At 34.3% G+C, this 14,136-nt stretch overlaps 2 protein-coding genes and 1 non-coding gene across 3 annotated transcripts; 1 reads left to right on the forward strand and 2 right to left on the reverse strand.

Moving 5' to 3' along the window:
* Nucleotides 1-1,937: 1,937 nt before the first annotated feature.
* LOC103503480 (cationic amino acid transporter 6, chloroplastic-like) lies at nucleotides 1,938-5,355 on the forward strand. Its single transcript, XM_051083462.1, has 5 exons — nucleotides 1,938-2,411; nucleotides 2,767-2,989; nucleotides 3,130-3,460; nucleotides 3,653-3,881; nucleotides 4,489-5,355. The coding sequence occupies exons 1-5, from the start codon at nucleotides 2,033-2,035 to the stop codon at nucleotides 5,076-5,078; spliced, it is 1,752 nt and encodes a 583-aa protein (XP_050939419.1). The 5' UTR covers nucleotides 1,938-2,032; the 3' UTR covers nucleotides 5,079-5,355.
* Nucleotides 5,356-6,240: 885 nt separating this feature from the next.
* On the reverse strand, nucleotides 6,241-6,312 carry TRNAW-CCA (transfer RNA tryptophan (anticodon CCA)). Its single transcript has one exon. It is a non-coding gene; the product is annotated as a tRNA-Trp (tRNA).
* Nucleotides 6,313-6,649: 337 nt separating this feature from the next.
* LOC103503479 (DNA repair endonuclease UVH1) lies at nucleotides 6,650-12,195 on the reverse strand. The gene is made up of 9 exons (XM_008467672.3): nucleotides 11,213-12,195; nucleotides 10,723-10,946; nucleotides 10,497-10,561; nucleotides 10,123-10,287; nucleotides 8,924-9,853; nucleotides 7,932-8,036; nucleotides 7,591-7,851; nucleotides 7,271-7,494; nucleotides 6,650-7,167 (listed from the first exon to the last, which is right to left on the reverse strand). The coding sequence occupies exons 1-9, from the start codon at nucleotides 12,088-12,090 to the stop codon at nucleotides 6,957-6,959; spliced, it is 3,063 nt and encodes a 1,020-aa protein (XP_008465894.3). The 5' UTR covers nucleotides 12,091-12,195; the 3' UTR covers nucleotides 6,650-6,956.
* Nucleotides 12,196-14,136: the final 1,941 nt, after the last annotated feature.

A 14,136-nucleotide genomic window follows, 5' to 3' on the forward strand; every position in this document is an offset into this window, starting at 1 on the left:
AAGCTCAGTAAGAAAAACCAAACCACCATACATCAATATGAATAAACAAAAACAAAAAAGTCTATACCCACAATTAAAATATTTCCTCCTGTCCAATAAGTCTCACGACACCATATTTGAAATGAGCTATACACATTGTGAGAAGTACTTAAGAAAATTAAATGTATATGATCTCGCATTCAGAATTTTAGTCCTCAAAATACTTAATTACATGAACATCAAACAGTAACTAAACGAATGAAAATCAAAAGCAGGGAAGTGGAATGAGTTTTCTCCAACTAACCAGTAGGGAGCCCAAGCAATCCTCGTGCCACAGCTTTCAAGTACTGCAAATTCACGAAGAACACAGTCCAAGCTTTCATAACCAATTATTAGGTTTCATTTTGTCATAAACGGATATATTAAGAATTATACCGAGCATTGGTGTCGGTCCGTACGATATCGGCTGTAAAGAAGAATCACAATGGGAGATTGAACGACCTGAAGAGGGAGAAAGAAGAAAGATAAAACAAAATTGCAGGGAGTAGATTGGAAAAGAAGGATGAAAATGAAGGGAATCGAGAGAAGTACCAAAATGAAGAAGAGAGTACGAGAAGGATCGGAGATGAGATCGGTGGAGAAGATGTAATGAGCAATCCAGAAAGCTAGGGCTAGGCCTAGGGCGGAGATTAGGTGGAGGAAGAACGCCTCTGGAATAGATATAGGAGTAGAGGATTTAGAAGCCATCTCTTTCTTCTCCATCTCCATTGCTGAAGTTTCTTGAAGCTCAAACGGGAAACGCCCAATGCAAAATCTTTCTTCTCAAGATTTGTTCAAAGGTCTAAGATAAAAGAGTGAGAAATGTGGGAATAAGATCTGAGAGGGAAACAAAGCACAAAAAAACTCACCACTTTGATGTCAAGAAGAATCGTGAAGACTTGCGAATAGAACAAGCTAAATACCACTTTGATAACTGCACAGACTGGTAGAGGAAAATACACAGTTGCGATGGTCGGCGATGGAAGTACACGGTTGCGATGGTCGACGATGAAAGGAGTTAGAGTTGACGAGGAAGATGAGAGAAATGAGAGAGAGAAGGGAGATGGAACTTTGCGACGGTGGAGATTGAAGAAAGGGAAGAAGAAGAGATGAAAGATGGACGAGGATTAGATGCAAGAAGGGGAGACGAGAGAGATAGAGGGAAGGGATGGAGGCGGCTGCTAATGGGCTAAAGGAAAAAGCATTAAAACCCTAGTGTAAAAGGGAAATATTAATTAAATAAAAATAAAAATAAAATAAAAAGTAGCTTTAATGTCGGTTTTAAACCGACATTAATCCTTCCTCTTTGATGTCGGTTTTAAACCGACATTAAACATCCGCATTTTGAAAACCGACATTAAACATTCATTTTCATTTTTTTCAACCGACACCAAAGGTCATATTTCTTCTAGTGTTATGAAAAGAACAATGATTAGGTGCATTCTAAGATGATGACGCACTTATCCGTATGTTTTTATATCTCTTGAACATACAAATTAAGAGAGAAAGAGAATTTTTTAAAATAATCATAATAATAATAATAACTATTATTATTATAAATAAAATAAAAACCCTAATGAATAGAAACAATTTTTATAGTTTAACCCAAAATAAATCGAAGTGGCGGCTGGCAAGAAAGTGTTGTTTTCCAATTGATTATATTATTATGTTTTTTCACTTTTTAAAAACATTTAAATTAGGTAATAAATAAATCTGAATAATTTACCAAATTTCAACAACATTTCATTAAAATGAAGAAGAAGAAGAAGAAGAAGAAGAAGAAGAAAACAATAATTATTAATTAGTAAAGAGAATATAACTTTCCATAATATTTACAAATATTCTCTCAAGGTCCAAGATCCTCTCCCCCATTTACTTATTTAAAAAGCACCCTTTCACCCTTCATTTCTCTCCATAGTTAGAGATCAAGAAGAAGTTTTAAGCCCCCCTTTAATCCATTCACATTAAACTCTTCTTCTTCTTCTTCTTCCCCAAATCTCCCCCCCCCCCCGTCATGGCCACTGCCGTGTTCTCCACCTTCCTCCGCCACTACCTCTACTCGTTGTCCCAAACGCCTCACCGACTACGAAAGAGAATGCTAGCAACATGGACTCCTGATCAAGAACTTAACCAAGTTAGGCAAAGGTCAGGAGCTGACATGAAGAGGAAGCTCAAGTGGTTTGATTTAATCGCTCTCGGAGTCGGAGGAATGCTCGGTGTTGGCGTCTTCGTCACTACTGGCCCTGTCGCCCTCCACGTCACCGGCCCCGCCGTTTTCTTGTCCTATATTATAGCTGGAATATCCGCTCTTCTTTCCTCTCTATGTTACACCGAATTCTCCGTCCATGTCTCCGCTGCTGGCGGCGCTTTCAGTTACTTAAGACTCACTTTCGGTATGGTCATATCAGCAATCAATAATGTCAACTTCACACTAACGACTAGTGAAAATGATTTTCTTGATGTTTTTTTCTTTTTTTTTTTTGGCAGTCAACTAACTAAAAAACCAGAACTCACAACTTTAACAAAAATTTACCTACTTTTTTATTTTTATTTACGTTTTATAACTGTCAATATATGTACTTTAAATTTAATAGTTAACTTTAAGGTATAGATGAAGTTTTATCGATGGTTTTTAGTCACGAGCATCAACAAAGTTGAATTCCTAGTAATGTCAATTACAAATTTTCAACATATGGTATCTCAGAGTTTGTGGAGATTTTTTATATATTATATAATTTTATACTGTAGGAGAGTTCGTGGGATATTTTGCTGGAGCAAACATTATAATGGAATATGTGTTGTCAAATGCTGCAGTGGCAAGAAGTTTTACAGAATATTTATGTGTTGCATTTGGAGAAAGTGAACCAAATGCATGGAGAGTGGAAGTTCATGGTTTGTTGAATGGTTATAATATGTTGGATTTTCCTGCTGTGGGTCTCATTCTTCTTCTCACTCTTTGTCTTTGCCACAGGTTTTTATTATTCTCTTTTCATTTATAATTCACCTTATAATATAATTAATAGTATGTGGGTTCTGTTATAATTAATAATTTTTCCATGTGATAGATATTCTAATTGAAAAAAGTACTTTTTTTGGTGTGTTTTTGGGCAGTACAAAGGAGAGTTCAACATTAAACCTAATAATGACAATATTCCATGTGATATTCTTTGGGTTTATAATTGGTTGTGGGATGTACAAAGGAAGTGCGAAGAATTTAGTAAAGCCTGATGGATTAGCTCCTTTTGGAGTTAAAGGTGTATTGGATGGTGCAGCTATTGTTTACTTCAGCTATATAGGCTATGATTCAGCTTCAACACTTGCTGAAGAAATACAAAACCCTACAAAAAGCCTTCCAATTGGCATAGTGGGTTCTGTTATTATTACTTCTGCTCTCTATTGTCTCATGGCTTTGTCTCTCTCACTTATGCTCCCTTACAATCAGGTAATTAATAATAATTCAAAATCAATTAATATAAACTATTATAGGTAGCAAATGATTATATAAATGACAACAATATAATCCTAATTAATTGTTAATGGATTGTGACTAGGAGGAAATAGTTCCCCTTCCTCCAATTGGGTCATTTTATAATATATATATATATAATAAGTAAGTTATATGTAATTTTTATAGATATCAGAGAAAGCAGCATTTTCAATGGCTTTTCAAAGGATTGGTTGGAAGTGGGCAAGCAATTTAATAGGTGGTGGAGCAAGCTTAGGAATTGTGGCTTCTCTTCTTGTGGCTATGTTGGGACAAGCAAGATACCTTTGCGCTATTGGGAGGGCTAGGTTAGTCCCTTTTTGGCTCGCCAAGGTTCATCCTTCTACCGGCACACCATTGAATGCCACTCTCTTCTTGGGTAATTAATTATTAACTCCTTTCTCTATAACTTCTTTTTAAATATTATATACTTTCATTTCCACTTTGTTTTATTTTTGTCTCTAATTAGTATTCAATACTTTTTAATTTAGTTCATTTAGTTTTTATAATCTCAAAACCATCGTTATATTTAGTCCTTGTATTTCGAGAAAGCAATTGTTTTGTTCACTAGCTCTTTAATCAATATTATATATATATATACATATGGTAAATGTTTGTTTAAAAGTTAACCAAAATGAATATGAAAAAGTTATTAAAGTGAAACAAATTTAAAAATGCGTAGGGACCAAAAATAAATATTTTAAAATAACTAGACCAAATTAAACCAAAGAGAAAGAAAAAAAAAGTACAAGTAATATTTGAAAAAAAATTAATTTTTTCCCAAAATTTTAAATAAGTCAATATTTTTTAATATAATCAATTACATTTCAATGACTATATTATTAAGAATACAAATAAAAGCTGAGTTGTGAAAAAGTTAACAAAGTTGGTAGGAGTACAATGAGTGTAAAAATTATCAAAATGCATGTTAATTATATTTCAATCAAACTTTGTAATTAATGCAAATCTCTCTTCTGTCTGTATAGGACTTTGTACAGCTTCAATTGCTCTCTTTACTGAGCTTTACATAGTGATTGAAATGATTTCAATTGGGACACTCATTGTGTTTTACCTAGTAGCGAATGCAACCATCTATCGTCGATACGCCATGGTAAGCAAACATCCCCCGTCTCGTATTCTCCTCTTCCTTCTCCTCCTTTCATGTTCGGCCATCGGTTTCTCCCTATCATGGAAACTCAACCAACAATGGTGGCCGGGTCTTTTGTTCTTCAGCGTATCGACGATCTTTATCATTACCTTCTTTCACTACAAATTTCCAAGCCACAACTCAAGCGATGCGTGGTCGGTGCCCTACATGCCATGGCCAGCTGCAACATCGATATTCCTTAACGTGTTCCTGATGACCACATTGAGGATGTTGTCATTTCAAAGATTTGCAATATGGTCGTGCTTGATAACCTTATTCTATGTGGTGTATGGTGTTCATTCAACTTACAAAGCTGAGGAGATTATTATGGAGGTGAATAATAGGGTTGGTGAAGTGACCAACAACAATAACAATAATAATGTGAATTCAACGATCCAACAAAGCAAGCTGGATATACAAGTGCTTTGATAGGTGAAAGTTGACTTTCTAACACACACATGACCACTACTTTTATTTCTTAATTTGCTCAAAATGATCAATACCTTTAATTTTATTTATCCTTTCCTTTTCTCACTCCACCTATGGAGTCTAGGGATATATATATATATATGGGTTCTCTTTTGTGTAAAATATTGTAGGTTTTGAAATTTCATTCAAAAAAAAAGTTTAATATATATCAAAAATACAGAAATTATATACTTCCTTAACTAAAAAAAATAGACCCATTTAATTTCTTTCCATTTTTTTAAGTTAAATCCACTAATATCTTCTTTTTGTCATACTTTTAAAGAGGAGATAGAATTGTTCATTATATTATTATTATAAAGATGTATTTTTTCAGCTTGCATTTTTTCTTTCATTTGTGATCGATAAGGTGAGATGAGTGAATAGTTTTAGTTTAATTTGTTATTGTTCTTGATTTCTTTAATAGAAAGAAAATAGAGATCCATTTAATTAGGCAGTGTATAGTCTTATTATATATTGATTTTGATTAGAGTAGGTGTGTTAAAAAGACAAAATTTTTGCACTCCTGTTTAATAGGTTATAAACAAAGGAATTGAATTGTGAATGATGGTGGACATTGCATATGAAGATGATCTCTATATATATGGCAAAATTTTATTTGGCATGGTGGGGGAGTTGAAATATCCAATAGCTCCTCTTTTGCCCACTCACAAAATTTTAAAAAATAAAATTAAGAAAATAAAAACAATGATGAAGGGAGAGGAGGGAGAGGCTGTTCTCTATATATATATATATATATATTGGCTACACTTTTTCTTTTTACATCAACCTGTCATGGCTAGAAAGTTGACATAAAGTAGAAAAGTATGTGTATACTGCCATGACAGAAGTGATCTTTTTGGGAAGTTTGTGAAGATGATTGAAGCAATTTGGGCAATAATGTTATCCAAAGTGTAGTTGAAAAATGTGATTTTAAACCATTCCAAAGTTCTAATTATCAGTACTAATACTACATTTGTGGAACTGTCATTATCTAGAGAAACATATTTTAAGAATATCTAAAGGTTAGGTTTTGTAATTCTGGTCGAGTGACTATTTTTAATTAGGTCCCATTATCAAATACTTTTTATTTCACCGAAGAGGAAAAAAATTAATATAGGGATATTGAACCCAACGTGAATCGAACACGCAACCTTCTGATCTGGAGTCAGACGCGCTACCATTGCGCCATGGATCCGAAGATATCCTTATAACTGATATATAATCCATAAACTAAAATCTATTTTTGATTCAGAAAGTTCCTCGATAATTTTTTTTTTTTTTTTTTTTTGCCTTTTACGTTTTAAAATATTCTATTTCCCAATCTGAATATATTTGATAATTATTAAATTTGATTATTGAATATTTAGTCTCTAATTTATGAAAATTCTGTCAAACTACAAAAAATTATTTATGAGATTATATCAAACTATGAGGACTAAAGTCTACTTTTTAAAACTGTAGGAATTAAGTTCTGACTTTCTTGAAACTACAGTAATCAAATTTTTAATGGATCCAAAAAGGAATATTGATGCTGATACAAATTGTAGACTCCAGTAACTTTCATAAATAATTATAATCGAAATTAAGAGCTGAACAAGAAGATTCAAAGCTACAAATTCTAAAGACCAATAAGAAAAAATATATATATATGGTACAAGTACAATAACTCCACAAATGGAGCAAGATAAAAAATCAATCAATTAGAAGCAAGTGAAAAATTAAATGAAGAACGCAACCCTGAGCAGCAGCGGCAGCATTCATCAATCAAGGTTAAATAAAGCCTCTTTCCTTCATAAATTTGAAGTCGGATGGGAAAATAAATAGGCCTCAATCAATGAATCACAATAAAGTTGGATACTTTGCATCAAGAAATTCTCTGAGAGTTCGAGCAGCTTGCTGACTACCCATTAATGTTGCAAGCTTCTCAATAGGAAGAAGGGAGAGTTCTGCTAAGCTCTTGCATCCGTCCATTATTGCCCTGTAATTTGAATCAGTTACACCTGGAAGCCTCCTCAGGAACTCCACGGCTGACGTATTGTAATTTTCCGCTCTGATATGGGAATGGCACCAAACAATTTAGTTGGATATCATAAGAGGTTTGTTTTATGTAAATCATACCATGTTACTTATCTGATATGATGTTCATCTCTTACCTCACATCGTTTTCGACAATGCCCTCCTCAGAAGGAACCCCAACTCTAACAGCTTTGGTTTCATCAGGTTCATCTTGATTTGCCTTCAGTGATGCAAATATTTCAGCAGTCGCATGGAGACTACGAGACCAAAGTATTCGAAGACGGGGAAAATGAAGAACAAGCAGCGAAAGCTTAGACATGACATTTGTTGGTGTAACATCATCACCAATATCACTTGCAGACTGCAACGGGCAAACAATAAATTGTTGGTCAAAACCACCACCACGAAACCAAAACTGAAGTGAGAAACCGTCTTGATGCATATACACTCAAGTTACCTGAAATGAGAAGCTTTTGTCTTGTGAGAACTCAATCAGGAGAACAGGTATTCTGTAATATCGCACCATTGTCTCGACTTGATGATAAAGGCGTCCAGAAGCAAAGCTCATGAAGAGATCCTGAATACTCTTTCTCTCGACGCATATAAGGGGTGAAAGAATATAATCCCCAACTTCTAATGTTATAGGAATTATGCGCATGCCTTTCTGGTGGAGAACATTTGGAAGGCTACTCATGAACTCCCTCATGTCCACTATAACCTGAGGAAGTACAAAGTGATCAAAGGAGAAGTTATAGAAGAAATGGGAGAAAGCAGAAGAGATAAAGCAATATCACACACCTGCATGTCTTTCTCCGCATCCTTTCTTCCACCAGCCTTTCTGGTCGAATTCTGTGTTGTAGCAGGTGATTCTACAGAGGAATTTAATCCTAAGCAATACCCATTCTGCGTTGGACAAAGATGATATTAATGTGATACCAAACAGAAGAAAGAATGTTGCTTTGGCAAGTATGCAGTTTTTATCTATGTTTCATCTCATATACTCTGAGCACTAGGCTCATTCATTATATCAAAGAAAAGTCTTGTTTCCACTTCAAAAAAGAACAACAAAAAACAGAAGAAGAAAGAATGGAATTTGACATCGTAAAAGACAACCCTGTAAAAGAATCCATCCAATGTAAGGCAACCAACCTAGAAGATGTGACACGAAATAGAAACTAAACACAGAATCGAATGTCTAATAAGGCCACCAACTACTTCTTAAAAATGATACAATGAATTTTTCTTTCTAAATATAGGAAGAACAATTCATTTCATGGGCAGTTATGCATTCAGAGATAGCATATTGCTGCAGCAAGCTCCACCGCTGTTTACCACCTCTCTAGAAACAATTCGAAAATACAAAAATTTGCACGTAAGTGGGGATACATAAGTACAGCACCTTCCATGTTATTGAAGAGAACGACAAATGTATAGAAAAAACACCAGGGGATTAACCTGAAGTAGATAAAACACATTACTCGTCATAGCCATGCATGTACTCTCTACCAGTCAAGATTTTAACAAACTAAAAGCTTAAACAAACAATCGTGGTCACACATATAAGAGACAGAGCCATAAAATTAAAATAAATAATTGGAGACTGGAAGAGAGAGAGAGAGAGAGAGAGAGAGAGAAAGGTGAGGGTTACTTCCTCCTTCTAAAGAGTGCATTAAAAAAACACTTCAGAAACTCTGTTAGAGTTTATCTGACTCCGAATGAGAAATATAAATTTCATTTAACATATTCAAGAAATATTCTGAAAAATGAATGATGGCTTCATGAAAAATAACCTGATCAACTGGGATCATCATCAGCGACTTCTGTCTAATCAAAGATTCAAATGCACTATTCTCTCTCCGAATGCTTGCCTGAAACTTCTGTACCTCAGTAGAATCATCATAGAAAAGAAAATAGACCTTCAAATGTTTAGTTGGATTCTCGGCTTTATAGACTTCTATCTGCCTCACGAAAGTTACATCTGGATGGTACACAATAATAATGGAAGGCTCCAGCGTGTCTAGGATAGGCTGATCACTTTCAAGAGCATAAAATTGCACTGGAGGTAGTAGCTTTGTCTGTTCTCTCGGCTTCCTTTCCCCTGGCTCTGAAGGAGGGGCCGAGCAACTAGCTTCAGAAAAGCCATCTAAAGCCCCTGGATTTTCCTCATTCATCTGATCTTCACAACCTGATACACATGCTTCAACTTTATCATTTACCGGTGCTTTCTGATTGCCAACATTCTTATCCTTAGAATTATTAGAATCACCAACATCAACTGAACCTTTTTTATTCTGTAGTTTTTTCTTTCCCTTTGCATATCCTATATTATCAACATCAGGCTGGTGTTCATCAATTGCAACCTTCTGATTATCAACAGGTGTTTTATCCACAGAATTATTAGCCTTGGAAGCGCCTTTTCTACTCCTTCCCTTTCTCTTTCCAGTTGCCTGTTCTGTACTATCCATATCATTCTGTCGATCCTCCACAACAGCAGAATCGTTTTTGGCTCGATTTCTTATTTCTGATGCTGCAGCTAATAGTGCATTACGTTCTTGTTTGTTTAAGCTGCTAGCTTCAGCATTTTGTACAGGTGTCATCGGAACAACTCCATCAAGAACCCCAAAACCTTTGGGATCCTTATGCTTTTTTTTATTATGGGGTTTCATGTCACGAAGTTGTATTTTGTTTAGCAAGTAATTCTCCCATTCTTCCCGTAGGACCTTCACAAGAAAATACATTCGTCATCCAACTCATCCAAAAAAAAATTTTTTGAGTCTTTCCCAAAAAAAAATATTGAGACGAGTGTATCAGGAATGTAAGCACTTATAGTACATTTTGTTACATTTAGATTCTAAACGACCTTCTGCAGCTGTTCATAATGCATCGTTTGTGTTGCATGATCCAAAAAAAATGCATAATGGATGTTGAAGGGAATATAATTCAACTGACAATAAATAAAGGACTCCAAACAATTAAAAAGTCAAATGACCTTCTGCGGGCTGTTCATAATGCATTCTTCTAGCTGCATGCATGAGCGCTCATCTTTGCATGCCACTAGAACGATTCCACTGCTGTCCTTATCGCTTTCTAGCAGATTCTCTTCTCCTTCAGATAGCCGCTTCTGTCTTTCCTCTTCTATTTCTTCGAGAATCTCCTGTAAATAATTAGAAGAATTAACTTTGAAAATCCTACAGAGCTTAATTTTCTATTCTCTTTCATAAAACCATAAAATTTTGAAGAATGTTGACTTCTGAAGGGAATTGATTCAAAAGCCAAATCTAGCCAAAGAATGCACATTTTTAACCAGTAGTTACGACCACCGAACAGAAAATGTTGCACAGAAACTGGAACTCACTCACTCACACGTAAGACCTTCCACTTTGGCGCCTCTTCCAAAACTTCATTCAAAACTATTCCACTAGTCGTACCTGATGAAAGTTAGCAAACCTCTATCAGAATAATGAGAGAAAAAACTAAATAAAAATTTAATGGATCCGAATTCTAACTGGACGGATAAATTGAAGAATTGAAGTCATGGAATGAATGTAGTGAGAATAAATAAAATAAATTCATAAATCTATGCCCTCACCCTCTTCCTCAGTATTGTCATCTCCTTTCGATTTTTTCCTTTTGCCCACCACACCTTTACCCTGCTCAATTATTTTTGAACCATCAGGTCTAACAAATCGATACACCCGTTTCTTGGCATAGTCAAAGATCTTGTAGCTCGATTCTGCAAATATCCAAACAGATCTAAAGCTCTCAGACACCCTCAGAGTATCCAGATACTTCAAGAAAGTCACTGCATCGTACCTACCCAAACAACATTTCAAAACAATATTCACTTTATTGCTAGAATTTAAATATATGGGGAAATTCTTCCATGATTCACATTCACCATCAAAACAACGTTAAACCATTTATTATTATTACACCAATAATTTAATTTCAGAACAAAATTAGCTATTGAACTATTTTGCACCCTCGTACAGACGCGTGTACATATATATATGGGCATAATAATAAAATAAATCCGGGAACGTAAAACATAATAATAACAAAACTGAATTCAAACTAACCTAACGAGGTAATCCAATAATTTCCTCAAAGTTTTCAAGTCTGACACAAGCTGCTTCGTTCTCTTCCCTAACGTATGCCAAATTGGATCCAACTGTCGCCTCACAATTTCATCAAATGATTTGAATAACCCATTCTCCACAGTCAAATCCTCAACATCAACTTTATTAGTCTTCCTCATCTCCTTCAAGCAGGCATCCATAACCTCAATAATAGCTTTTTGTATCCCCACCATGTACTTGGTCATTGGCACTCTAATATCCACCACATCCGGTGGGTTCCTCTCCAATTCCTCCGAAACATTAACTTGAAACCTCGGCCACAGATGCAACCTCCGAACATACAAGCATTTCATTATCCGCTCTGCCTTGGCAAACCCAGAAACCATCGCATGTGGCTTATCAGAAAAAACTCGAACATAAGCATCCCGGTTATGGGAACGAATGATTCGGACAATGAAAGCTTCGGTAGACGTTTCTGATAAAGAATGCGCATTGAGAATAATAAGCCCGGAAATACTAGAAGTGGGAAGCTTGTGCGTAAGAAGATCGACAATGAGAATCCGAGGAGTGACGAAAAATGAAGAGCCGGAGGAGTAAAGGGAAAGCCGGTGGTGAGCAGGGAGATCGGCAGAGATTTCGGAGGGGAAAGTGAGTGGATCAGATTGATGACGGTTGAGGTAGAAAAGAATTTGAGATTTAAGAGAGAGTTGTGAGTGAGAAGAGGGAGATACCAAAAGAAGGGTGCCTTGAGACGGAGAGTGAAGGAAGAGGAGAGAAGAAACGAGTTTAGCGAGATTTAGACCTGAAGAGATGATTACTAAGCCTCCATTAGAGTCCTCGAGAAGCTCTGTGATTATATGCTCGTGGAATTGAACCATAGGAATGGACTGAAGCTCCTTCAGTGGCGATTTTGCTAGGGTTTGCTTTTCTGAAGGTGGCGGGAAAATGAGGGCGCGGCGCGGGGATGAAGGTTGACACTTGACAGTTGAGAGGTTTGGCCAAGCCAGAGAGTTATAATACGACGTCGTTACTGGAAAATACTTAATATTAGGCCCATTGAAAAAGCCCAACATCTTAGATTCAAGTAGATAACAAAAATAACTTCTGTTTACGGTTGATAATTTTGGTTATTCGATTTAAAAGAATTTATAATTTATAGTTAATTAAGTTTCAAAATTCTTTATTTTATTGTCATAATTATTTCAAATTAATCAATATACAATAACACTCATCACTTGAAGTAAGTAATAAGAAAGTCGTAAATATTAAAATCTAATGAGTCCAATTGAATCAAAGCTCAAATCTCGAGAGAAATGTGATAACAGTAATTATTTTCTAAACGTGGTTAAAAATTAAACTTTGATACTTTTTTATATATGTGTATCATTGTATGAAAATGAATAGAAGTAAATTTAATTTTCAAGAAAAAAAACAGAAAAGTTTACCAAACTAGGTCTCAATTTTACACATGTGGACACCAACGAATTTAGCATAGGTTCAGGGGGCTCGAGCCCCCTCAACTTTATTGTCTTTATATAATATATATAAATAAAGCTACTTAATTATTAATATTTATCATTAGCTTAGTCGTTACTCTAACTTTTATTTTATTTTTCATATTTTTCTTTTAGTCCCGTCAATATATTTTCTAGATCCGCCACTGCATGTGGATATAATTTCAAATCGTCGAGAGTAGTATTAAATGATTAAAAATATATTTCAAAAGTGGATTTGAATTATATCGAAGGGCCACCCTAAATTTGTCCTAAGTTGCAAATATTGGTAAGTACAGCCTTGTTATATAATTTTTTTTAGAACAAAAACTACTTTAAATTGACCCCTAGTAGTTTTCAATATTTAAAGGTCTAGTAGAATTCAAGATTGTAGACTTTAGGGGAAGAGAATCAAATAAAAGCAAATGGAACTTGTCAACATAAACTTACGGTTATATACATATATGATTTTATAAACTTTTGACTTCTTTTCCCCCACGTCTTTTAAAAACATTGGTATATGAAAATTATAGGAAAAATATTATTATGATATTAGCTTAAAAAAAATCAATGGATGGCTATTAAAAAATTCAAAGTAGGAGTTGAAACCGACACCCTTTTGAGAAAGAAGTGTGTACGCATTTCTTAATGATTAAGTTACGTTATGTTCCATTTGACAACCGAACTCATATTTATTCTTTGATTAAATAAAAGTAAGGTATAAGTTCATATATATCATGAATGGATGTTTTTTCAATTAAGCTTCATTGTTGAAATCGATGGTTTTTCAAATAGAAGTATATATATTGACAACTAAATCATGTTTGAATTAATGATGAAACTCATATTTATTTTTGGTTCAATGTTAACCTAAAGTTAACGAGTTTGCCTTTTGCGTTATTCTTCCTTAAAGGTCACTTATTTCAAAGATAGTACGTTAAAAGATTATATTTTCAATTTTCAATTCTATCTTTAGTATGTCTCATTGACCAAAACTGTCTAATTTTGTTTTTTAAAAAACAAACTAAATTTTCTTAGGTTGAATGTAACCAATTTTTTTATCAAAATCATATCATACTGATTTTTAAAACAAATTTTAATTCTTTATGCTTTAAATGATTAAATTTGAGTGGTTGTATATTCAATTAAATCACTTCTCATTGCATGTAGGTTCGTTTTAGTTATTCAAGTCTTGTTTGACATAAAATTCTTATCATGTTTTATGTTTGTCAAATAGTTTTAGTTTTTACGTGAAGTAAACGGTGCAACTTTTGAAAACAACATTTTTATATTTTCATTTTTTTTTTAAATTCTAACTTTTAATTTGCATACCTATATTAAACAAAAAAAAAAACATAATCTAAATAAATTTTTCAAAATAAGAAAAGCTTTACAAACTATTTACATTCCCTAGAAACAAAAATCATTACG

Source organism: Cucumis melo, chromosome 4, assembly GCF_025177605.1.
Source record: "Cucumis melo cultivar AY chromosome 4, USDA_Cmelo_AY_1.0, whole genome shotgun sequence".
Taxonomy (NCBI): Eukaryota; Viridiplantae; Streptophyta; class Magnoliopsida; order Cucurbitales; family Cucurbitaceae; genus Cucumis; species Cucumis melo.

Bases quoted from the DNA above. Each gene is read 5' to 3' on its own strand.
- LOC103503480 (XM_051083462.1), top strand. From the start codon at position 2,033: ATGGCCACTGCCGTGTTCTCCACCTTCCTCCGCCACTACCTCTACTCG. The intron at 2,990-3,129 runs GTTTTTATTATT...GTTTTTGGGCAG, and splicing joins ACTCTTTGTCTTTGCCACAG to TACAAAGGAGAGTTCAACAT. The intron at 3,882-4,488 runs GTAATTAATTAT...CTGTCTGTATAG, and splicing joins GAATGCCACTCTCTTCTTGG to GACTTTGTACAGCTTCAATT.
- LOC103503479 (XM_008467672.3), bottom strand. From the start codon at position 12,090: ATGGTTCAATTCCACGAGCATATAATCACAGAGCTTCTCGAGGACTCT. The intron at 10,288-10,496 runs GTGAGTGAGTGA...AATTATTTACAG, and splicing joins CAAAGTGGAAGGTCTTACGT to GAGATTCTCGAAGAAATAGA. The intron at 7,495-7,590 runs GTAACTTGAGTG...TGCCCGTTGCAG, and splicing joins ACAAAAGCTTCTCATTTCAG to TCTGCAAGTGATATTGGTGA.